This window comes from Panthera uncia, chromosome F2 (assembly GCF_023721935.1).
Source record: "Panthera uncia isolate 11264 chromosome F2, Puncia_PCG_1.0, whole genome shotgun sequence".
Classification (NCBI taxonomy): Eukaryota; Metazoa; Chordata; class Mammalia; order Carnivora; family Felidae; genus Panthera; species Panthera uncia.
Genome location: NC_064812.1, coordinates 1,178,276 through 1,203,739, shown reverse-complemented (window position 1 = coordinate 1,203,739; position 25,464 = coordinate 1,178,276). Strand labels below are relative to the sequence as shown.

Genomic DNA, 25,464 nt, shown 5'->3' with positions numbered 1-25,464 from the left:
TCGGCCCCGGCCGCACCCCGGGGCGGGGTGGCGCCGGCCGGCCGCGCTCTTCGTGCCCGCGTTGGCGGCCGGGCGGGCGGCCGGGAGGGTGGCGGTGCGGCCGCCGCCTCGGGCTGCTCGGGCTCCCCGCGCTCCGCCCGCGTACAACCGGCCCCGCCTCCACGGCTGAGCGCCGCGCCGCGCGCTCCCCTTTATAGAGCAGGGCACTCGGTCCCGCCTCTCTGGGCGGGGCGCGAGCCCCCAGGCCAATCGGAGCCCCGGACCCGCCGCCCTCATTTGCCTATCCCCATGGCAACCCGGAGTCCAGCTGTCAATCTCCTGCGGGGAACAGCTGTGGGAAGGGGTGCTGACTGGCCGCCGGCGAGAGGAGGGGGCAGGGCCCTCTGGTGGCCACCGGGGGGCACTGCACGCGCAGAGGGCGCGGGGCAGAGGGGTGCGGAGAACGCGGAGCGCGGGCGGCGCGGGGCCCGGTCTGCGGCCTCCAGGGCCTCGCACCCGCGACGGGGAGGCCGGAGAGTCTCGGGGAGCAGACGAGGCCCCTCGGTGCCTCGGTCTCCCCGCCGCCCCGCGGGCCGTGACCCCGCAGCCCCGATAGCGTGGCGGCGCCTGGACCTTCTGGCCTGCAGACACCGGTGCCACTGGGCGGCCGGGTCGGGCGCGGCGAGGGGAGTGCCGGCTATTTTTAGCCCCGCGGTTCGGGCGGGTTCAGGAATTTAGGCAACAAAGTTGCTGGCATCTCCGTTCGGCGGCTCCATTGCCGGACACCCGGCTCGGAGGGTGCGCGGCGCAGGTGGGGAAGAGGAGCGCGTGCCGGCGGGGGCGGGGCGCCGGGCCGAGGACCGGGGCCCGCGGCGCGGGTGCGTCCGGCTGCCCCAGGCTGTGGGGCCGTGCGCGCCCCCAAAGCGGAGAGCGGTCCTTGGCACACGCACCGTGCTGCGACGTGACCGAGAGCGCTCTGTCCCCTCCACCCCCCAACTGCTATACTGCTGTTATAGGACTTTTACAATTAACAAATTCAATCTTAAATATTAACATCTGTGCGTAGAAAGAAAATTCTGGAAGGACCTGGGCAGGAAGTCCCCAGGGCAGCTTGCTTTTTAGGTTGTTGCAGGCATAAATGCGTGTTTGTTTATAGTAACAAAAATTCGTACACTTGAGAGTGAAACCCCACTTCCTAAGATGTCAAGGGGTGGCCCATCCCCACTGTGCCCCGTGCCCCAAGGACACCACTCACCCCTTCCTCTTGCTCCCATCGTCCTCCAGGGAGGGCTCGCTGGGCTCTGCTGGGCAGGCAGGGCCGGGCAGGCAGGGCCACGCAGACCGTGAGGGTCCTCCCACCGCTGCAGGGATGGTTCAGCCAGTGGCTGGGAGCTTGGGCTCTGGGTTATACGGGTTGCCAGAGGCATTGCAGGGTTTGGGCCTCCCTTTAAAGTCCCCCGGTGTTCAGAGGGAGGCCCACACTCAGCCATCACCAAGTCCAGCTAAGCGGGGACAGTTTTCCCTACATCCAGCCCCCAAATGTGATATTCAAGGATGCTGGGCCCTTGAACACAGACCAGACCCCTTCACGAGGCGTGCGGCTCTCGGTCACTCCTGCCCCCACTCATTCACTCACTGCCCCGGGGGAGAGGCTCCTGGGGCCAAGCAGGGCACCTATGTCCCTGACTGGCTTAGGCACTGGGCAAGCTCCCCAGCCCTGGATTTGGCCTTGGGGTCAGAATAGCTTTCTAGAAGTCCTTTGGGCCAGCAGGCTTGCCCTCAGCTCTTGCCCGCTCCTGGGGCTCTTACCACCTTCTCGGTCTGCTCCCTGACCTGTGTGGCCTCAGCAGAGCCCTCTTCCCGCTGGTTAGTCACAGTCAGGCTGGGTGGGGAAGTGACCCAGAGTCCCTGCACACAGGCTTTGAAGGGCTCACGCCTGCAGGTGCCGCGCAGAATGGGCGTGATGGGCTCCTCAGCCCGGGGAAGGTGCTGGCCTTTGCTGCTCAGGTAGCAAGCAGCCTCCAAGCTTGCTGCTCCCCCCTCAGGACCGGGAGGGCACTCACAGCCGGGGCTGGGGGCCGAGTCCCTGAGGACCCAGGCCCGCCCTCCCACCTGTCACAGAGAAAGCGGACGGGCGTGCTGTCCTCTCGGACCCTTCAACGGCCCGTCTGCAGCCGGCAGGGAGACACCGGTTCCGTGTGGTTCCTGAAAAGGCTCTTTCTCTGCCCGTGTGTCACCTCCGTGCCCTCTCAGGGCCTCACACCCACCCGACAATCAGTGCTTGAAGCAACGGACTTCCATGGGGACCACCGCGTGGCTCATCGTTAAATGCACCCCAGGGGCGCCTGGGTGGCTCAGTCAGTTAAGTGACTTTTCACTTCAGCGTAGGTCACGATCTCGCGGTTTGTGGGATCGAGCCCCGCATCAGGCTCTTAGGATTCTCTCTCTCCCTCTCTCTCTGCCCCTCCCATGTTCTCTCTTTCTCTCAAAATAAATAAATAAACTCAAACAAATAAATGCTACCCTACAACTCCTTGAGTACCTGCTGTATGGCCCCGGGGGCATCTTCCATCGGGAAGGTGGCCCAGAGATCGCTGGTTGAAAGCAAGCCCGCTGGAGCGTGACGACACAAGGCAGGTTCTCACCACATTCGTGGGCTGTGTTGCCTGGGTTTGTCCCAGGCGTGAGAGGGCTGGTCTCTGACCCCGGCGGCTGGGAGGACACGAAAGCAGGGGGTGAGGGGACAGCTGCTGGCCGGAGCCACCGGCAGCATCTTTGGGCTCACGCCTGGCAGGGCGGGGCGGCCTCGGCTGGCTCGGCTCCCGCGGGGTCGCCACACGGTCGCCCAGTGGGCTGGTTGGGCTTCCTCGAAGCGAGGAGGCTGGTTCCCCGAGGGCCCGAGAGAGCCGGGGGGATGTGCCGGGCGATTTTGTGAGTCCCTCACTGCACGGTTGGTGGAGGCGTGGCGGCGGCCTGTCCACATCCGAGGGGAGGGACAGACGCCACGACCGTCCGGCAGACCGTGTAGAGAACTCTACCGTCACAGTGTCCTCACAGGCAGCGAGCAGAAAACTAGCCACACGGTAACACGCTAGGGAATTACAGCGTGTCAGTGTTTCCTGCTGTTAGGAACAGTCACTCCACGTCTAGCCACTCAGCCCACGTGTCTTCTGTGTCTGTGCTCGGGTCCCGCAGAGCCCAGGTGGGGTCACGTGCAGTCCCTCCCTCCGTGGACGGACCCCTGCAGCTCGGTGGGTGGTCAGCAGGGCCATTTCCTGGAGTCTGGGGAACGGAGGCCCCGGCTTCTTGCTGCCCAGGGGGCTGGCGGACGCCCTCGGCTCCCCCGACCCCAAAGCTGCTCCCACTCGGCCAAAGGAGGAGAGCCCCGGGAGACTTACAGCATCAGGGGACAAGTCAGCTGGGTTCTGGGGTGGGAAGCATGTCCCCGTCTGCCCCTCAGGGGGAGGGGCCAGGCCAGGCGGGAGCAGGTTTGAGGTCAGCAGGGAGCCCGGCTGCGGTGGTGGTGGTGTGGGGGGAGGGGGGGCGGGCCTGCCTGACGCCCTGCCCCACGCACCTCATCTACCGGCAGGAAGCCACCCTTCCACCCTTGCCTGTGCTGTGCCACGTGGAGCCACTGGGTCCTTGATGTCTGACCCCACAGAGAATGTCAGCTGGATGGGTCATTTCTGTCCTGCCCCCGCTGCTCAGCCCGGGACAGGGTCTCATCCACTCCCGTTTCTTCCAGGGCTCAGTGACAGCAGGGTCCAGGGTCATGCCCTGTCCACTTAGGGGGCTCATTTGTACTTTAAAGGAGGAGCCTGCTGTGTGCCAGGCACACTGGGCGGGGGTGGGGGGGGCACGCTCAGCAGGGTGGCAGGTGCCTCCTTGGGGTGGGGCTCTAGGCTGGGATGCCCATCCAACCAGGGGAGCTCCCCCAGTTCTCAGGTGAGGCCAGGCCCACCCTGCCCCAGTCCACACCTCTTTGGCGGTGCTCCCACTTCAGGCACCTACCTCACTACACCCTGACACTGAAACCCCAGACAGATCGATGCCCAGAGACCCCCCCCCACCCCCGCCAGCTCAGAGCTTAGACGTGGCCCATGGCTCTGACCTCCAAAGCCCACCTCTCTGGGGCCCAGCCCGACACCTCCAGCTCAGAGGGCCAGTGGAGTGTCTCCTCCCCGCCCTGCTCCACGGTCTGAGCTGGTCCACTGGCCTGTGCCACCGCTGGCCACAGGGCTCCAGGGCTCCCCCCGACAGCCATCTCTGCCCCGGCCACCAGCAAGCGGCAGGACAGCCAGAGCGAGGGGCACAGGGCCGGGGGGCAGGCGGCCCTCGTGGGGCGGATCTCCAAGAGGGAGGCCGCGTGCCCCGCTGCACCAGGGCAGTCCCTGGGAGGGCGTGGGCCCGGGGCAAGGATGATAAGGGTCCAGGAGAGAGGCGGCCCTTCCCAGGTGTGCAGGAGTCCGTGCTGTGCCCTCAGCTGGCATCTTACTTTGTCTGGCTTGGTGCGGGCAGTGACCGGCGGGCACTCAGGTCCAAGGAACTGCCCCCTCGCCCGGCGCAGGAGCAGGGACTCTGACCAGGCAGAGGCTGAGGCTGACCAGGTCCCCACATGGGTCACAGGGAGTGTGTGGGGAGGTGGGCTCGGCCCAGAAGAGGGCAGCAGCTGGCCCGGCATCTCCTGCTTCCTGGAGTGCCCAGCCCTTCCGGAGCCTTCCACACTGGCCCTCGTCAGACCAGCTGCACGGTGGGGCAGTGGGGCCTGGGTGGGAGCCACTGTCACACTGGCTTTACCAGCGGGCAGTGCTGGGGTGAGCGTGGGGCCGCCCGGTGGGCTGGGGGAGCCCCAGCCTGGGGGGCCTGTGTCGCCCTTGTTTACTGAGAAGGGAAGTGCAGGGAGGAGGCGAGGGTCTGAGGCGGCCACCGCTCAGATCGGGCTGGACCAACAACCCTGTGTCCATCTGTCTGGGAAAGGAGGCAGGATTACTCCCCAGGCCCCTCCCCTCACCAAAAGTTCAACCTTTGTGGGGAGGTCATGGTGGGTGCCAAGAGGGAGCCCCGAGGGGGAGGGGGCAGGAAGCCCCCTTGGCTGTGCTGTGCTCGTGCCGTGCCGGCCGAGAGCCCCCGGGACCGCCACGGTCCCAGGCCGGCGCCCCCGGTTCTGCGGTCTCCCCACTGTCGGTACCGAGCCCGGACTCTGGCCCCCACTGCGTCATCCGCCCCGCTCCTGCGAGGGCCCGGGCCGAGGCTGACACGGATGGACCCCAAGGGGTGGCTGGGGCGGAGGGCCGGCCCGCAGTGGGGACTCCACCGTTTGCTGATGGGGAGTCGCTTGCTTTCCGGCCGGTGTGACCCCAGAGTCCACCATCCGGCTGCATGGGCTGCAGCAGGGCCCAGGAGCCCCGGGGACGCCCGCGTGGGGTCCCAAGGACGTCAAACTCTTGTTCTGTCCGACCGACCAGGTGCCTTGCCCTGAACAGCCCTGGTCCTCCTCACCTCTGGGGCTGGCACACCTCACAGACGGGGACTGGCGGAGAGCAGGAGCCCCCCCACTCCGATCCTCACCGCCACCTCGTGGGTGCTCCAGGCCGAGGCCACTGGGGCAGCAGCGACTGAGGGAGGAGCGTGGCGGCCAGCCCCGGAGCGGCCGGGGAAACACCCTGAATGGCTCTGTGCCCCTCGATCCTTGTCATACCAGACTCCATCCCAGGGCCTTGAGCTGAGGCTACGACCCCCCGCCAGGAGGCCCCGACTCCCTCCAGAAGCACAGACACTTCTGGCATGGGCGGGGTGAGCCTGGACAAGCTGCTTCATGGCTCAGGCCGCCCCGGCCTGCCCTCCAGCCCCTGCCTCGGCCCAGCCACTGTCCTGAGACACCCAGGGGAGGGGCCGGGGCGGGGGGAGACCTGGGCTTGGGGGACCCTGACCCCAGCCTGTTGCATCCAACACGTCCCCAGGGCTCCCTCCAGGGCCTCTCCTCACCACAAATCACGCTGGCTTGGCCGCAGGGGAGAGGCTGTCCCCGACCCTGTGAGCCACTTCAGGGAGCCATTTCAGGGACTGGGGAGGAGGGCAGGCATTCCTGCCCACAGGCCCCGTAGCTGCCAGGAGTCTGTGGCCAGCCCCTCAAAATCCGGCCCCCAGGGCCCAATGCCGTCCATCTGCGCTGGTGCGCGGCAAGGCCGGGTGGCGGTGTGACACGTGACAGCAGCCAGAACAGGCAAGCAGACACAGGACGGGACCTTTATTGCTGAACACAAAACACCCACCGGGGAGTCCCGGGGGGGAGGGCTAGGGCTTGTGCCGCGCGGCGGCTGCCGCACCCACAGCAGGCACAGGCCCCGCGGCGAGCCCTGCCCGGCACCCCTCTGGGCTGGGGGTCGGGGTCCAACCCGGGTGCAAGGCTGAGGGCCCAGGGGTGGGAAGGTGAGTGTGCGGAGGGGTGGCAGGACAGGGCCCCGCCCAGGGGAGAAGGTGAGCCCCTGGGCACACACTGGTCACAGAAGGCCGGGAGCCAGGCAGGCAGAGCGGCGACCCCGGGGCCCCAGGGTGGGGCTCGGTGGCAGGTGGCCCCTCCTCTGGGGCGGTGGCAGGCGGAGCCTCCTTCCTCTCCAGGAACGAGGGGCTGAGGTAGGCGCGGGCTGGCCCCCTGGGCCCTCACAGGCGGGGTTTGATGTGCAGAGTTTTCCCTGTTCCGAGAAGGGCAAAGGTCAGGTGCCAGGATCCCCCCACTCCCACCCCCCGCAGCCGGGGAGGAATGCCCCTCCCGCCAAAGCTTCTGGGTCAGGAGTGGGGGTGACTCCATCAAGCCCCGGCCTGCACAGCAACGAGGGCAAGCGGCTCCGGTCAGGCGGCCGTCCGGCCCCGCCCACCCTGGGGTCCGGCGGCCCCGCCCACCCTGGGGTCCGGCATCCTCGCGGTGCGCAGGCCGGGTCCCAGGCAGGAGCCACAGCGATCTGCCGGCTGAGCTATAAATACCAGGTGCACGCCGCCTGCGCCAGACTCCGAGACCCACGGCTCCCCTCCCACCTGCAACACGGCTGCCAGACGCACACGTGGAGGCTGAGCTGTGCCTTCAACCTCAAAAGTCACACGTGTGAGCGGTCGGCTGAGCAGGGGGGAAGGGACCTGGGTCCCAGGTGCGGTGACAGGGCCTGGGGGCAGGAGGGCCAGGGAGGGAGAGGCCGCGGTCTGGTGGGCAGGGAGGTCTTCCCCCAGCACAGCAGGGGCCTGGGGGCAGACGGTCAGGTCACGTCCGCGGGGGTCCCTACCCTGTGTGCCCCGCGCTCCCTGGGAGTCAGTGCCCGCCCTCTGCTATGAGGGCTCCAGGCCCCGGCTCAGGCTGTCATCACCCCCCCCCCACGGGCGCCTCCATGTGGCTGCCCACAGGCACCGCACTCTCTATGTGCCCCTGGGAGCCCGCCTCTCCTCCTGGGCCCCCACTCAGGGCTGAGGACTCCAGTCACCGGCTGGGCCGAGCCAGAGCCCAGAAGCCAGGCCCGCCCAGCCGGGGCTCCAGGCCTGCACACTGCACTGGCCTCTGCCCACAGGCCTCACCCCTACTGGGTGACTGCTTGAGTAGGTGCAGCCAGCCAGCCCGGGCCTGCCTCCGCCTGCCCCTCTAGCTCCGGCCCCGGCCAGGGTGGGGGAGGCCCGGGCAGGAAATGAAGGCTGATGGGGCCTCCGAGGCCAGCGGGAGCCTCTGTGGCCTCTCCCGGGCCAGCCTCCACTGGCACTGGGCTTGGCTGCCTCAGGGCCCCCATCCGCCCCCTCCCCACCCCAGGGAGGCCCACCCGGACGGAAGGTGCTGGTGCCCTGGTCCCAGGCGGGCAGGTGGAGCGGCCCCGAGGCGGGGGCCGTACACAGGCACCGCGGGTCCCGGCCCCTCGGAGGCAGGCGTTTGAGCGTGCTCAGCGGGGCCGTTAGGGAAGGCTGCGGCAAGCATCTTCCATTAACGTTACGACCGTGAAATATGACAATAAAATGATGGCCGTATGGTCGCAAATTTGCAGCCCGCCGAGCTGCGTGGGGTTTATCGTCACTCAAACGCGCGGAGAGCTGTAAAATGTTTACAGAAAGGGTCGTTTGCAGCCATAAAATCCTCTTTTCTCTCCTAAACAAGGCTGAGTGGAGCCATTTACCAAGCCCCAAACGTTCATCGGGGGAGAGGGAACATCTGTTCTCTCCAGGAGTGTGCGGTGATCTTCCAGAACAAATTAACAGAAATGGGCGCTTTCTAATTAAATCAGCCCTCGGCTGGGGTGGCCTGTGCGGGCGGCCGCTGCTGCGCTCACACCTTGGCCAGCTCTGTCCCCGTGGGCCCGAGGCGCGCCCCTGCCAGCGTGGGAGTGGGGGGGGGGCCGCGGACGCGGCACCATCAGCGCCCAGCCCATGCGGGGCGCTCACGAACCATCCGGGCCCCACCTGGGAGTCCTGACCCGGTGGGGCTGTGGGGAGCACTGAAAAAGAGCCCCTGGCCGTGCCACGCCGGGCTTCAAGGGGCCAAGCTGCCTACCTGAGTCCTTAGTTGGGGGGCTCCTGGGGGTCCGGGCCCTGGGCTGGCCTCCTGGGCTCGGCGAGGACTGCAGGGAGATGAAGGAAGGCAGCTTGGGGAGGCTGCTGGAGCTCGTCGCCGCAGAGGCAGCCTCCTCCCGGAGAGACAGCTCCTCTTGGTCCAAGGACAGGGAGGGGGAGGGAGGGGTGGGGGAGGAGGGGGAGAGGAGGGAGGAAGAGGAGGGGGTGGAGGAAGGGGAGGGGGAGGAGGGAGGCTTTGCTGACAGGGGAGAGCCCGAGGCTGCAGCTAACACCCTTGGGGAGGAGGGAGGGGAGGCTGAGCCAGCAGCCACAGAGGTGGGGGAGCTGGGCGTCTGTCTGGTGGGGCGCTGGGCAGCCGAGGACTTCCTGTGGGAAAGGAAGGGGAGCAGAAGTGTGAGGGTGGGTGGCCGCCCGGCAGGGCTGGAGTCCGGAGGGCACCAGCCGACCAGCTATGCGGCACCTGTCCCAGCAGCCACCGGGCATCGCCATCCAGGTCTGAGGCCAGCCCTCGGCCCTGGAGGACAGGCTGGTGACGACAAGGGGCCTCTGGCCTGAGGCAGCTGGGGTGAGCCTGGCCGGTGAGCCCCGGTTCCCACTGACCCTGCCCTCACCTGCCACAGTCCACTCATGGGACAGGTGAGCACGTGGGGCCCCAGCCACGAGTATCACCCAGAATCTTCCCTTTCCTGGGGAGTGGGAGTGGGTAGCTGAGAAGCTCCCACCTTCCTCCATGGGACAGGGACTGGGTATTCCCACATAGGCTGGTCCGGGCCAGGGATGTCCTTGGCTCTGTCCAGCCTGGAGGTGTAGCCCCCCACACTGTCCCAAGCTTACACACACAGCACCCACTGGCCCCGTCACCTGGGTCCGTGGCTGGAGGCGGCCTTGCTCTTGGGTGACGCGCTGCTGGGCTCCGGGGCCGGGGCTGAGGCCGCCCGCCGGCCAGGGCGCTTCTGGTTGCGGTGCAGCAGCTGGCACTGGGCGCCCCGGGGGCAGACGCCCCTGCGAGAGAAGTCGGGGCACAGCAGCGTGTGCTTCTTCTTGCACTGCGTGGGGGAAGAGGGCAGCCGGGTGAGCAGGTCAAGGCCTCTGCACCAGGCGGGGCGGCCCTGCCTGCTCAGTCCCCCGGGGCCTGAGGGCCAGAGACTTCCTGTTGGAAGGCTGAAACCCCCAGGCCAGAGCAGCCTGCGCCCCCACCCGCCCGTGCCCCCTGGGTGATCAGAAGGGCCCTGGGCTGGACTGACGGCAGGGACCGGGCTGGCCCAGGGGTCTCCTAGGCTGGTATAGGAATTCTCAGGCCACTAATCCCCTCTCTGGACCGCAGCACCCCATCCTGGCTGAAGATGGAGACGTGGGGGGAGGCTCAATGCGTGGAGGGCCTTATGCATGGGGTTTAGGCTCCAAGCCCAGGGGTGCCCAGGTCGGCCGAGGCCAGCCGCACACCCGATCCACCCCACCTGTCACGGCGGCTAATTATACCCGGCTTGGGACGCGCCATCCAGCAGGTGCTCTGTGCAGCACGGGGCCTCAGCTCCGCCCACCAGGCCCACAGGGAGCCAGGAAGCCCCTGCCCATGGCCAGTCTTAGGGGGCACAATGGGGGGGGGGTGTGTGGAATGTAGCAAGTATCCCTCCTGTTGGACCAGCCACCGGGAGAGACACTGTCCTGACAGGACCCACTGCAGGGGCCCTGCCAATCCGTCCAGAGCCGAGTTTCAAGCAGCCAGGCCGCAGTGCTCACACCCAGTCCGGGAGGCTGTGTGCTGGCTGAACCACTTGGAAATCTGTGGCAACAGCTCTGAAACCTGCCTCTTAGAAGCCCGTCCCCGGAGCCCTGGACCTGGGCCCTGCTCCCAGCACCCAGGACAAAGAGCCTGGCTGAGGACCCCGCGGAGTGCGTGCCCGTTCTCTGAGCACAATCTGGGCACTGGCCCCATTCAGGCCCCACACCTGCCCCTCGGCTGCCACCGATGGACTGGAAGCCCCTCACGCTCATGCCAGGGGGCCGGAGCTGGTGGGGCCATCTGGGCAGCAGGACCCCCAAACGCACACTGGCACCCCCCTCCCAGCTAGCCCCCCCTGCCCCCGAGAGAAGGCTGATGTGTGCTCGCTTGCTTTCAGGACACGGGGTCCTGAAACGCAGGGGCCCCGCCGCCGTGGGTTCCGCTCTAAGACCAGGAGAGTGCAGGGCACTGGTGTACCAGGGCAAGGGCGGGCGGCGGGCCCTTCTGCAGGGGAGTGGTGGGTGGAGAGAGCCTGGCACCGGACAAGAGGTGACCCGGATGCCGAGTGCATATCGGGGGGCGGCCGGCGGGCGGCTGGGCCCACGCTGTCCCGTGTGGAGCCCACGAGCCACGCGGAGGCTCCGAGCCACGGCGGTGCCGCGGGCTCAGCAGACAAGGACGAACGTAAAAGGCCACACCGATGTTTCCTCCGTGACTGTGCGGTGGAAGGTGTGACGGGTCAGGTTAATACAATTCATTTCACCTGCTCTGCTTTACTCTTCTAAGGTGGCCACAAGAAAACTCAGAATATCACGTGTGGCTCACATCTGGCCTACTGGATGGTGCTGGTCTGAGCTGGCCTCCTCCCTGGCACAGCCACACGTCGAGGGTCGAAGGTACAGAATGTTCCCAAACCATCCACAGGCCGTCAAGAAAGGAAAATGATGGACAAAAAGCGACTCAGAAACATACTGGACACAAACGGAGTCTCCAATTTCAAAGGCCGGACGTCTTCGTCCAGACCAAGCCCACAGATGCGGGAGCAAAGCCAAACAACCACGCAGGAGCCCCAGAAAACCCCCCAAAGGCCTGGAAATGAAGAAACACGCTGCTGAATTCTCCACGGGTCGAACACGAGATCACGGAAATGAGGTAACGGTGAGAACTGGGCGCCAGTACTGAGCCACGCGTCAGGAGCAGCTCCCGCGCCGGGAGACAGGTCGCAGCCTGCAGGCTTCTGTCAGCAGAGAGGCTCCTGCTCGACACGCGGGGACAGCAGAATGGCCCAAACCCAGCAGAGGGAAGGAAACAGAAGGTAAAAACAGAAAGAAAAGAAATAGCAAAAGGGGAGCAAACCCGAGAGAGCCGAGAGTTGGTTCTGAAGAAACGAATCGATTTGTCCAACAAGACGGACTGGGAGACGAAGAGGCCAGCACAGAACACGAGGAAGGACAAACGGGCCGTAGCTGGTGACCCTGCTGAACAACAAAACGCTACCGATACAACATCAAGAAGAAACTTTACACGGATGAACTTGAAAACACAGATGAAACTGACACATTCCAGAAAAACTGTCAAGAAAAAAATAAAACCTGGACAAATACTCCTATGGCCATAAAGGCATGTGAACCAGTAGTCAAAAAATAAAGCAAGTTCCAGCCCAGGGTTTTCCTGGAAGTTCTACCAATATTCAGTGTACTACCCAACCCTGCAGGAACTGGTCCACAGAACAGGGATGAGAGGACACTCCTCAACCCGGTGACAGGGCTGGGGCACTCCTAAAAATAAAACCTGACCGATGAGATCACAAACAGAGGCCATTTGCACTCGTGCCTGAGGGTTCAAAGGTCACACACACATTATAAACAAATGGGAGTCCTGCCGTGTGTATCTGGACTGACAGACCAGGACTAAGACGAGTGCGCCTCAAGGATGCAAGTTAGTTTCACATTAGAAAATCAACAAGCAGAATTTCGCACATTAACAGACTCAACACATGGGATCATATGATCACCTCAACAGCTACAAAAAGTATTTAATAAATCCAGCATGAATTCAAAGTTTAACAGATTACTGATTGGATGGTACTTTCTCAGCTTAACATAAAGGGTTTCTGAGAAGAATGTTCCAAAAGCATCACTTGTCATGGGGAAAGGGTGGAAGCCCACTCCCATCACTGGTACACTGTGCTGGGGTCATAGCCAGAGTAGAGACAAGAAAAAGAAAGAAAAGACGTTTGAACTCAAAGGAGGGAAGAAATGGCCATTATTTGCCGAAGATACATTTCTTTAGGAAAACCCAAAAGAATCTATGGATAAATTATAACAATCACTAATACAGTTCAGCAAGGTTCCTGGAAACAAAATGAATATAACGAATTCCACGTCTAGATACCCATGAACGTTCAGAAAATAAGAATTTTTATTTTGTTATTTATAAAAATAATAAAAGTGACAAATAAATCTAACAAAGGTACAGAACTTCAGTAAAAGGCAGCACACGAGTGGCCTACATAAGAGCCAGATGCCCGGCTCACTCACGGGCGGGCAGACAAGGGCCAATTCTCACCAAACCGAGACAGAGATTCAGGACAATCTCCATAAAAATTCCAACTTTTTATTTTATTTTTTTAACTTACATTGGATCTACAATATATTTCCGGGAGGATAAAGGGCAAGGAGAGTGAAAACAGCTGTGGAGAAGGACAAGGTGAAAGAATCTATGACCAGGAATTACCGCGAAGTTCAAGTAATCCCAGAGCACCAGCCGGCTCAAGGGGACATAAGGAACAGGGCAGGGAGCCCGCCTCGCTGCGCTGCCTGCAGACCCCGGGGACAGGGACAGACGGCCCTGGGCCCGACCCTACAGCACAGCTGTCCCGGGTGGGACTAAAGGGGCCGGGCCCACATGTGAAAGGCCGGCCTAGGGGCTCAGGGAAGGAGGAGGATTTCTCCCGCAAGACACAGATGTGCAAACCTTCGCCACCGATAAAGTCATTTCCATTATAATTAAGAACTTTTGTTCTTCAAAATAACACCACGAAAAAGGAAAAAAATTAATTACAAAGAAGATAACTGCCATTTATATGACTGACAAAAGATTAACGTCCAGAATGTTTCGTATTTATGTATTTTTATGTTCATATTTAGATTTCATAAATTTCCTGTGAATCCACAAGAGGAAACCAACCCAGAGGAAAAATGTCCCCACCCTCACTTAAAAAAAAAAAAAACAACAGGGGGCGCCTGGGTGGCTCAGCCGGTTGAGCGTCTGACTTCGGCTCAGGTCATGATCTCGCGGTCTGTGAGTTCGAGCCCCACATCGGGCTCTGTGCTGACAGCTCAGAGCCTGGAGCCTGCTTCAGATTCTGTGTCTCCTTCTCTCTCTGCCCCTCCCCTGTTTGTGCTCTCCCTCTCTCTCTCAAAAAATAAAATAGACATTTAAAGAGAAATTAAAAATTAAAAAAAACCCAACAAAACCCCACCTAGTTTTCAGAAAGGGAGGCCGAAAAGGTTCAAACATAGGGAAGGCATTTTGCCTCATCAAATCCAGTAAAGGCAAATTAAAAAATGCAACGAGGTAACCTTTTGTCCTTCAAACGGTCAAAAAGAAAAACAGAGGTTGAACGTCACCAAGTGCGGGCAAGAAAACTGGTCTACGAGTGTGAACGGGCAGAAGCCGCCGGGAAGCCATCTCAGTTGTCCACCACAGCAGACCAGTGCCCTCCAGACCCGGGCCGGGGCCTTGCCAGTGACGCGCTACAGCCCCGATCCCCGAGGGCCGGAGGCGGAGCCTGCGTCACGCCAGGCTGCCTTCGGTGAAGCACATTCCATTTCACAGGGGTGAGGCCGTGAGAGGCCAGGACCGAGACCGCACTGCCCACCTGTGCTTGCCCCCACAGTCACCGAGGGGCTCCCAGGGTCCCTGCTCCCTTCCCAGGCCCCGGCCCCACCGGCTGCCTGCTCCAGGCCAGACAGGACCGCAGAAGAGCTGGTGCGGGAGGGACAGGACTCGGGTGGGCTGTCTAGGCCCAAATCTGCCACCTAGCTCGTCCACGGCGGCCACCAGCCTTCCCACCCCTCCTGGGTCGTGCCAGCCCATCTCCGTCCTCAGACTGCCACCCCCACTCTCCAGGGGGCCGGGTCCCACCTCCACCGCCAGCAACGCCAAAGAACCGGCTCATCAGTCCTGTCCCCAGTGACTCACCGGCTTCCCTCCCACCCTCCAGAACCAAAGCCACCCCTTCCCCACCTTGGAGACAGTCCCACACTCCCCTCCCTCTCCACCCCTCCTTCTCGCTGTACCCAACCATCTCCCTTCTGAACAGCTCTCGAAGGCATCTACCTCATCCATTCCCTGGCTATTTAGGTTAAGGTCTGCCTCATTCACTCAGTCATTCACCCCCAAATTGGTGACCAAATCCAATGTGATATCCTAGAACAGAAAATGGAAATTGTGGAAGACCGGGTAAGGTGCGATCAGAGCCTGGACTCAAGCCGGGAGCAATACGCCCAGTGTTACTTCTCTAGTTTTGATGGTTGGGTGCTGGTTGTGGTGAAGGTTCAGAGCAGGGGGCCGGGGGAAGGGTGTGTGGGGATTCTGCACCATCTCTGCAGCTTTTGGGTACACCCACAATGATTACAAATGACAAGTTTATTAAACACGGTAAATGACTGTCTGTGCTGGGCTCTGACGTCTACACACGTGACAAGGACAGGAAGACTCTGAAGGTGGACAGAGGGCTGTTGGGGGCCCACGGACCCTCGGATCCAGGATTTCCTTCCTGCCTTGCTGGGGTGGGGCCAGAGTAGGCCCTGAAGGATCAGGGCTGCGGGGCCCTTTCCCCTCCCAGTGGAGGTCAAGTGGGGAACACAGGGTGCGTCACGACCTCCACTCCCATCCCACCCCCGGTGTCGCAGGAAGCCAGCTGAAACAGAAGGTTTAAACAAGATCCAGACCCCTGTAACAGCCAACATGTCCGGGTTTCAACAGAAAATGACTCAGCATACTGGAAAAAGGTGAGACCTCAGACCGAATGACAACCGGCGCCTGTCGGCAGGAGACTGCAGAGGTGTTGGGCTTATCTGACGAAGAGTTTAAAGGAGCATGATAAATGTGTTTCTTTTCTTTTCTTTATTTTTAAGATTTTATTTTAAGTAATCCCTACATCCAACGTGGGGCTCGAACTCACGACCCCAAGATCGAGAGTCGCACGCTCCACCGGCCGACCCCGCCAGGCACCCTCATAAACGTGTTTCAACAAGCAATTAAAGACGTGCTGGAAACGATGACAATATAGAAAGCCTCAACTAAGAAAAAGAAGATGTAAGATAGGACCAAATGAAATTTTAGAACTGAAAAGCACAATAACCGAAATAAAAAAGACTCCTGTATGGGCTCAACAGCAGAAGGGAGGCACAGAGGAAAGAGTCAGTGAATCAGAAGACAGAGCAACAGAAGTTAACCAATCTGAGGGACACAGAGCAGACTTTAAAGCATGGATGGTGCCTCAAGGGCCTGTGGGAACACAACTCTCATGCATCCAGAGCTGTGGAAGGGAAGAAGAAAGAACTCAAGAGTAATGGCTGAAAACGTCCCAAACTTGGCAAAAACCGTAAGCCCACAGATTCAGAAAGCTGAGCGAACCCCAATCAGTAAAAAGCAAAGAAATCCACGAAACCCTGCATCATAGTCAAACTTGTAAAAGCTATAAAGAATCCTCCAAGCAGCCAGAGAGAAATGGCACTTCTTCACCTGCGCAGGAAAGTTCAAATGACAGTGGATTTCTCCTAAAGCACCATGGAGGCCAGAGGAGGTGGTATAACATTTGCAAGAGCTGAAGGGGCAGAACTATCAGCTCAGAAGCTCATATTGGGCAGAAATAGCCTTCAAGAATGTGGGGGAAATCCAGACATTCTCAGATGAAGGAAAACCCAGAGAATCTGTCACCAGCAGATCTGCCCTAAACATGACTATAGACGTTCTGTAAACAGAAAGGAGACGATAAAAGACAAGGCTTGGAGCGACGGGAAGGCAGGCCAAGATAACCAAACCACGGGTAAACATACCAGACTTTCCTCGAGTCTCCTGAATTGTGTTTGACTACGGAAGCAAAAATTACCAGTGTCTGTTGTGGTTCTAAATGTCTGTAGAGGACATATGTAAGGTGGTTATAGAGGGGAAGGGTAAAGGGACATAAAGGAAGGTGAGGTTTCTACACCAGTAGACTGTGATAAGTTATGGATACACAACACAATGCCTAGTGCAGCCACTAAAAAAGCTACAGAAAGATGTACACACTTGAAAGCACTACAGATAAATCAAAACAAAATTCTAAAATTGTTCCAGTAACCCACAAAAAGACAGAAATGACAAGTAGAACAAAAAACAGAAACCAACAAAAGTCAAATTGCAGACTGAAGCCCTACCACAGCAATAATCACATTAAGTGTAAATGGCCTAAATATACAAATTAAAAGACTGGCAGAGGAAATTTTAAAACATGACCCAATTATCTGCTGTCTATAAGAAAGTTACTTCAGGGGCGCCTGGGTGGCTCGTCGGTTAAGCGTCCGACTTCGGCTCAGGTCATGATCTCACGGTCCATGAGTTCGAGCCCCGCGTCAGGCTCTGTGCTGACAGCTCAGAGCCTGGAGCCTGTTTCAGATTCTGTGTCTCCCTCTCTCTCTGCTCCTCCCCTGTTCATGCTCTGTCTCTCTCTGTCTCAAAAATAAATAAACGTTAAAAAAAAAAAATTTAATAAAAAATAAATAAAAAAAAAAAAAAAAAAAGAAAGTTACTTCAAATACAATACTATCGGTAAGCTTAAGGTAAAAGGATGGAAAAAGGTATATCATGCAAACATGGATCAAAAGATAGCAGGAGTGGCCACATGAATACCACCTGAAGCAGACTTTAGAGTAAAGAAAATCACAGAGAGACATGTTTTTATGCCATGTCCAATGTGGGGCTTGAACTCAATAACCCTGAGATCAAGAGTCGACCCTGAGATCAATGGTCGGCTCTGAGATCAAGAGTCACATGTTCTACCGACTGAGCCAGTCACCCCAGAGAGACACATTTTATACTGATACAAGGATCAATCCAACAAGAAGACATAGCAATCCTAAATTTACATGCACCAAATAAAAGAGCTATAAGATACATTTTTTTTTGTTGTTAAAACCCTCAGAAAGTTTTACATTTTATTTTATTATTATTTTTTTTTTTTTGAGAAAGCGAGACAGAGCACAAGTTGGGGAGGGGCAGTGAAAGACGGAGACAGAGAATCCAAGGCAGGCTCCAGACTCTGAGCTGTCAGCACAGAGCCCGACGTGGGGCTCGAACTCACAAACCGCGAGATCATGACCTGAGCTGAAGTCGGACGCTTAACCGACTGAGCCACCCCAGGCACCCCTATAAAATACATTTAATAAAAACTGGTATATATGAAAGGAGAGACAAATCCAAAATGACAGATGGTGACTTCAACATCAGTCTTCCAACAATTAATGGAAAGTCAGCAAGGACATAGAAGAACTCAAAAGTGCCTTTCACCAGCAAAATCTAATTGCCATTTATAAAACTCTCCACTTCACTCAACAAGACTGGAATACATATTCTTTTCAAGTGCTCACAGAATATATACTAAGATAAAGCATATCCTGGGCCATACAACAAGGCCCAAGAAACTTAAAAGAATTAAAATCATACACAGTGTATTCTTTACCACTACAGACTTAAATTAAAACTCAATGACAGAGGGGCCCCTGGGTGGCTCAGTCAGTTAAGCAGCCAACTCTTGATTTGGGCTCAGGTCATGATGTCACGGTTCGTGAGTTCAAGCCCTGCTTTGGGCTCTGCACTGTGTCAATGCAGAGCCTCCTTGGAAGCTTCTCTCCCTCTCTCTCTCTCTCTGCCCCTACCCCACGTGCTCTCTCTCTCTCTCCCTCTCAAAATAGATAAATAAACTTAAAAAAAAAAAAAACAATGACAGAAAGATATTAGGAAAATCTCCAAACACTTGGAAATAAAACAATAATCTGTGGATCAAAAAGAAAGTCTCGAGGTGGTGGCGGCAGCGGTGGTGGGGTGAGGTGGACAAAAAATGAAAAAAACAACAAACAAGAAACAACCAGAACTAAATGAAAATACATCTCAAAACTGGTAGGATTCAGCTAGCTAAATTCATATACAAGAGGAAAAATTCCAGGGGCACCTGGGTAGCTCAGTTGGTTAAGTATCTGACTTCAGCTCAGGTCATGATCTCATGGTTCGTGAGTTTGAGCCCGTGTTGGGCTCTGCGCTCTCAGTGCAGAGCCCGCTTCATATCCTTTGTCTCTCTCTCTCTGCCCCACCCCTGCTCTTTTCTCTCTCAAAAATCAACAAACATAAAAAAAAAGGAAAAATTTCAAATCAATAGTCTAACTCCCACCGTCAGACCCTAGGGGGGGAAAAAGAGCAAAATAGAACCAAAGCAACAGAAAGAAACAGTAATGATAAGAACAGAAGTCAATAAAACCAAAAAAAAAAAAAAAAAACAATAAGAGAGAAATCAATGAAACAAAGAGCTGGCTCTTTAAAAAGATCAATAATATTGACAAACCTCTGGCAAAGCAAAGAAAAAAGATAAAAGTCACAAATTTCCAATATCAGGAATTAACAGGGATCACTACAGACCCTGCAGACATCAGAAGGATAATTAGGGCATACTTCGAACAACCCTACACACGTAATTTTCACAACTTAGATGAGATGGACCAATTCCTAGAAATACACAATCACCAAAACTGACTCAAGAAGAAAAAGAAAATCTGACTAGCTCTATGTATAGTAAGGAGATCGAATCAGTAATCAAAACCCTCCCAATAAAGAGAAGCCCAAGACCAGAGGGCTTCCCTGGTGAATTCTACTAAACATGTGAAGAAGAACCAACACTTACTTTTCTCAAATTCTTCCAAAAAACGGAAGAGTAAGGAATTCTTCCTAACAACAAACAGCCAAACAATCTGTGAAGCTAGCTTTACCCTGATACCACAACCAGACAAAAATACCACAAGAAAGAAAGCCACAGATCAATGCTCGTCACAAATACAGATACAAAAATCGTCAACAAAATACTAGAAAGCTGAATTCAGCAGTGGGATGCTCAACATACAAAAACCAGCCAATGCAACTATGATTAGAGGTGGTCGGTATGCCTGATTGGCCACTTTGGTAGAATTTAGGAAGAAGAAAACCGCATGATCATCTCAACTGATTCAAAAAAGATCCGACAAGATTCAACACCTTTTATAATAAAAACATCAAATAAACTAGGACTAGAAAAGGAACCTCCTCAACAGGATAAGAATCGTACCCGAAAGCCCACAGCTACCATCATACTAACTGCTGAAAGACTGAAAGCTTTTCCTTTAAGATGAAGAACAAGACAGGGATGCCCCCTTTTGCCACGTTTATCTAACACAGTGCTAGAAATTCTAGCCAGAGCAATTAGGCTAAATAAATTTATTTTTTTATTTTATTTTTTTTAACATTTCTTTATTTTTGAGACAGAGAGAGACAGAGCATGAACGGGGGAGGGTCAGAGAGAGGGAGACACAGAATCTGAAACAGGCTCCAGGCTCTGAGCTGTCAGCACAGAGCCCGACGCGGGGCTCGAACCCACGGACCGTGAGATCATGACCTGAGCCGAAGTCGGCCGCTTAACCGACTGAGCCACCCAGGCGCCCCATAGGCTAAATAAATATTAAAAACATAGGGATGCCTGGGTGGTTCAGTCGGTTAAGCATCCAACTTTTGATTTTGGCTTGGATCATGCATGATCTCATGGTTCATGGGACTGAGCCCCGCACTGGGCTCTGTGCTGATGGCACAGAGCCTGCTTGGGATTCTCTCTCTCTTTCTCTCTCTGTTTCTCTCTCTCTGTTTCTCTCTGTCTCTTTTCTTGCTATCTCTCTCCCTCTCCTTTTCTCTCTGCCCCACCCCTCATGCACTCTTTCTCTCTCTCATGCACTCTCTCTGCTCATGCACTCTTTCTCTCTCTCTCTCAAAATAAATAAATAAAAATTAAAGAAAACACACATACACGTGTATGTATATACATATCAAACCTAAATTTAAAAGGAAGAAAAGTATCTCTGTTAGCAGATGACATGATCTTATGTATAGAAAACGCTAAACAATCCACAAAAAATTGTAAGAGCTAATATATGCATTCAACAAAACTCTGGAATATAAAATCAACACACACATAAAATCAACGTATCACTACCCACTTATAATGAACAATCTAAAAAAAGGAAATTAAAAAATCAATTTTCCATTTACAGTAACATCAAAAAATGTAAGATCCTTAGGAATAAATTTAACCAAGGAGGCAAGAGATACACTAAGAAAACACTGCTGAAAGAAATTAATGAAGGTCTAAGTTAATGGAAAGACATCCCATGTTCATAGATTGGAAGACTTCCTATTGTCCAGATGACAACACCACCCAGAGTGATCTACAGATACAATGCAATCCCTACCAAAATCCCAAAGGCCTTTTATAAAATTTATTTATTTTTTTAATGTTTTATTTATTTCTGAGAGAGAGAGTGAGCAGGGGAGGGGCAGAGAAAGAGGGGGACAGAGGATCTGAAGTTGGGCTCTGCACTGACATCAGTAAGCCCGACCTGGGGCTCAAACTCATGAACTGTGAGATTGTGATGTGAACCAAAGTTGGACGCTCAACTGACTGAGCCCCCTGAGCGTCCCCCAAAGGTCTTTAAAAAACAAATAGAAAAGTCCATCCTAAAATTCATATGGAATCTCAAATGACCCCAAAAGGTCAAAATAATCTTGGGAAAGAAGAACAAAATTGAGAAATTTACATTTCCTGGCTTCGAAAATCACTATAAAGCTACAGTAATCAAAATACTTGCTTCAGGACAGACACCGAGACCAGTGGAACAGGACCCAGCACCCAGAAACGAGCCACCACGTATGTGATGAGCTGAATGTCAACAAGGGTGCCAGGACCACTCAAAGGGGAAGGTGCACGGCTGTCCACAAGCGGAAGACCGATGTTGGGCCCTCATCTCACACTACACACAAAAATGGACTCAAAATGGTCAAAGACCTGAATTTCAGGACTAAAACTATTAAACTCGTATTAAAAAACCACAACCACAACCACAACAACAACATGGGGAGAGGCTTCAGTGACATCAGGTTGACAAGTATTTCTCGGATATGACATCAAAAGCATAGGCAATAGGAAGAAAATAAAGTGTTCGCAATCAAGGAGAAACTTTTGTGCCTCACAGTATACTGTCAAGAGAATAAAAAGACAGAATGGGAGAAAACAGTCATAAATCCTCTCCTGGTAAGGGTTTGATTTCCAGAACATAAAAGAAGTCCATAGCAACAGCGAAATACCCCAAACAACCCCATTCACAAGTGGGCAAAGGAGCCGAACGGACATTTCTGCAAAGAAGATGCACCAACGGTCAGCAAGCTGACAAGACGCCCCCATCATCAGTTGCCAGGGGAAAGCAGACACTCACGAAGGTGGCTTTTAGGAAAAGGGGTGAGGCCAACAAAGCCTTGGTGAGGATGCGAAGAAACGAGAACCCTACACACTGCTGGTAGGACGCAAAACAGCACAACCAGTATGGCGGTTCCTCAAGAGGCTAAACACACAACTGCCACGTAACCCTGCAGCTCCCCTCCTGGGTGTCCGCTCAACGGAAGCGAAAGCAGGCGTCTGAATGGACGTTACGTGACAACATTCGCGGCGGCGTCAGCGACGGTATCCAAAAGCCACAACCCAAGTGTCCATCCCAAGACGGATGGACAGAGGAGTGGCCCAGGCGTCCCGGGGATGTTACTCGGCCACGAAAAGGAGGGAAGCACCGACAGACCGCACTGTGCGTGAATGTTGACAACATTACGTGAAGTGAAAGAAACCAGACACAAAAGGACACACACCGTACGACTCCACTTACATCGGTATCTGAGAACAGGAGGATTCACGGAGACAAAACGTAAATTAGTCAGTGCCCAAGGCCCAGGGGGAGTAATGGGGGGGGTCACCCCTGAACGTTTACAGTTTCTGTTTGGGGTGACGGAGAAGGTCTGGGAACAGACAGTGGTGACGGCTGGACAATACTGTGAATGCGATTAATGCCACTGAATCATACAGACAGAAACGGCAAATTTTATGTTATCTTTATTTTACTGCAATCAAAAAAAATGAATGACATAACATACTGAAACCCACTGCACTGTAACTTAAATAGGTGAATTGTATGCTCTGCGAATCAGATGTCAAAGCTGTTGGAGACCAGACGGAGGGGCGGCCGATGCGTCTAGCATCACGCGCCGTCAAGAAAACGCAAAATGCAACCACAGTGAGAAGCCACCTCCCGCCATCAGCAAAGCCGAAGCCGCAGGACAGGTAGGGACGGGTGGTGGCCAGGACGTGACAGAAGGAAGCCCTCATCCGCTCCTGGTCGGAACGTGGACTGCCGTGGCCACGTTCGCGGGCAGTCCAACCCGCAGTCGCCAGTCCACCCCCGGTGTCTACCCAAGAGACACCTGTGCACACCTTTCACAGCTGGACGGTTCCAAACGGCCCCCGGCTGGACACAACCCAAATGTCCACCCACTAACCGATGAATGCCGCGGCGTGGTCCAAGCACAACGGAGCGGCTTTCAGCCACAAAAAGAACACAGGCCTGATCTAGCCCACAATGCGACAACCCTCAAAACCATGTTAAAAGAGGGGCGCCACGAGGGGCGCCGGGGTGGCTCGGGTGGTTGAGCGTCTGACTCTTGGTTTCGGCTCGGGTCATGATCCCAGGGTCGTGGGATAGAGCCCTGTGTCAGGCTCTGCGCTGACAGTGTGAAGTCTGCTTGGAATCCTCTCTTTCTCCCTCTCTCTCTGCCCCTTCTCCACTCACTCCCTTTCTCAAAATAAATAAACGTTAAAAGAAGTTTACAAAAAAAAAGAAGTTTAAAAAAAAGAAGCCAGGGCACCTGGGTGGCTCGGTTAAGCATCAGGTCATGATGCCAGGGTCGTGAGGTCAAGCCCCGTGTTGGGCTCCGTGCTGAGTGTGGAGCCTGCTTGAGAGTCTCTGTCCCTCTCTCTCTCCCCTTCTCCCCTGCTCTCTCTCTCTCTCAAAAAACAAACAAACAAACAAACAAACAAACAAAACAAAAAAGGAAGGAAAGAAGCTGGACAACAGAGTCTATGTGTTTGCAGATTTCAATATATGAAATGCCCAGGAACACACGAGTTTGCGGAGAAAGGAGGTAGGTTCCTCGTGCCTGGCAGGAGAGGGGCGCGGGTGGGACCGACTACGGACGGCAGAAGGGCTGCTGGGCGACGGACACGTGCGTCCTAAACCTGGATCCTGGCAAGCAGACTGTGTACTTGCAGCGGGTGAACCAGGTCATGTGTGCACTGGGCCTCAATAAAGCTGGGCTTCAATACGTTTTTCTTAACGTTTATTTAGTTTTGAAGGGGGCGGGGTGCAGAGAGAGAGGGAGACACGGAATGCGACGCAGGCTCCGGGCTCCGAGCCGTCAGCACAGAAAGCTGAGTGGAGACAGGGGTGGTTTCACGGGTGGTTTTGGGGGACAGGACCCCCCGTGTGGAAGAAAACTAAGTGACGTCCCACCTCACACCACAGCCAAGTCAGCGACACCTGCTCTTGCCCCAGGCCTACTCGGAAGGGGGCAGATGGGGCCTTAATCACCACAGTCCCCCAGACCCTCGAGACCCTCATTAGCCCAATCTTGCCGAACAGGAAACGGAGGCCCTGCAGGATGAAGGGGGGGGGGGGCGGGGAGGGGGGCCAGGGCCTGAGCCCCTGCCCCAGGGCCTCCCTCAGGCCTCCCACACTGTGGCCTCAAAGCTGCACCCAGGAGGAGGATGGAGAGGGTCCCAGTGGCCCTGGGAGGGGGCAGGTCCTGGAACAGGACGGCAGGGGGATGGTGGAAGGACTGTGACCCACACACACCGGACAGATTTCAGCCTAAGCAACGGTACCCCAGCAGAGTCAATCGCTGATGACAGCCATGCAAACTCAGCCTGTGACTCTGGAGCCAGAGGACACGAGAGCTTCTGTGAGGCAGGGCACATCAGGAGACAGGAGGGGCCGTGGTGGGAGTGTCCCCAGCAACTCGGCTGATTGCCAGGAGCCCCACAAGCAGGCCGGGCACCCCACGCAGGCCGGGCCCTGACACACAGGCTGGGCAATGACGCACAGGCCGAGCACTGACACACCGGCTGGGCACCCCATGCAGGCCGGGCACTCACACACACACACACACACACACACACACACACACACACACGTTACCCAGAGAGGGGACAAGCAGGGCACCTTGGCTGATGCCAGGTCGAGCGGCCGTGGGGACCCACCACTAGGACCGTGGAGAGACAACCCACAGCGACCCCATGTCGTCTGGCTAGTGCGTCCTGAGCGAAGGCAAGGGGTCAGACCAAGGGCCCGGTGGGCGGGGCGGAGGCTGACCTCTGAGCTGTCCAGAGCGGCGGTGTGGCCCCCGAAAAGGGAAGGGAGCAGAGATTTACTCCCGGCCTAAATTATTCACAAGAAAAGGGAGCGCGCCTCTTTAACAAGCCGTGGCTTTATGAAGCAAGGTTAACAATTTCACTTGATTCAGTGGAATATTATAAACTCTCTGGGGCCCATTTGAGGACTTGTACTTCAGGCACAAGGCGACGACTCAGCACTTTTTATATTATTTAGAGAATAAAATTAACCCTCACCAGCCCAGGCTGCTGCCGCTCCTGCCGCTGGATCTGGCCTGCTCAGCGCTTTCCCCCATATATAATTACAAGCTGCTACCCATCATGTGGCAGCCACGGCACCGACACGCCGAAAGGGACACGGTAAGCACTTCCACCAGCGGCAGCAGAACTTAAATATCACTTTGATACTTTCATTTAAATGGGAATATCTTACAGTAATCGCGCACAGCCTCCGCGGGGGTCCTGCCACCGCACCCCAGCCCACCCGGCCCTGGTCTGAGCCGCTCCCAGGCCCCGCCCCATGGGGCGGGGCCTCTCCGCCAGGGTCCTGGGCGTCCTTCAGGGTGACCCACCAGCTGCGGGTCAGGTCCCCAGGTTTGCCAAGCCCGGCCCGGCCTGGGCCCTGGCCTGGCGGCAGGAGGGAGAGGACGCAGGGAGGGAAGGGGCACGGGCCCCGCGG

General features: G+C 56.5%; 1 protein-coding gene across 1 annotated transcript in view; it reads right to left on the bottom strand.

The window, feature by feature from the left end:
• Positions 1 to 6,546: 6,546 nt before the first annotated feature.
• Positions 6,547 to 25,464, bottom strand: part of ZC3H3 (zinc finger CCCH-type containing 3) — an 88,446-nt gene continuing 69,528 nt past the window's right edge. Inside the window, 3 exon segments of the mRNA XM_049632816.1 lie at positions 6,547 to 6,671; positions 8,498 to 8,883; positions 9,379 to 9,563. Coding sequence (XP_049488773.1) covers positions 6,640 to 6,671; positions 8,498 to 8,883; positions 9,379 to 9,563 — 603 coding nt within the window. The 3' untranslated portion in view covers positions 6,547 to 6,639.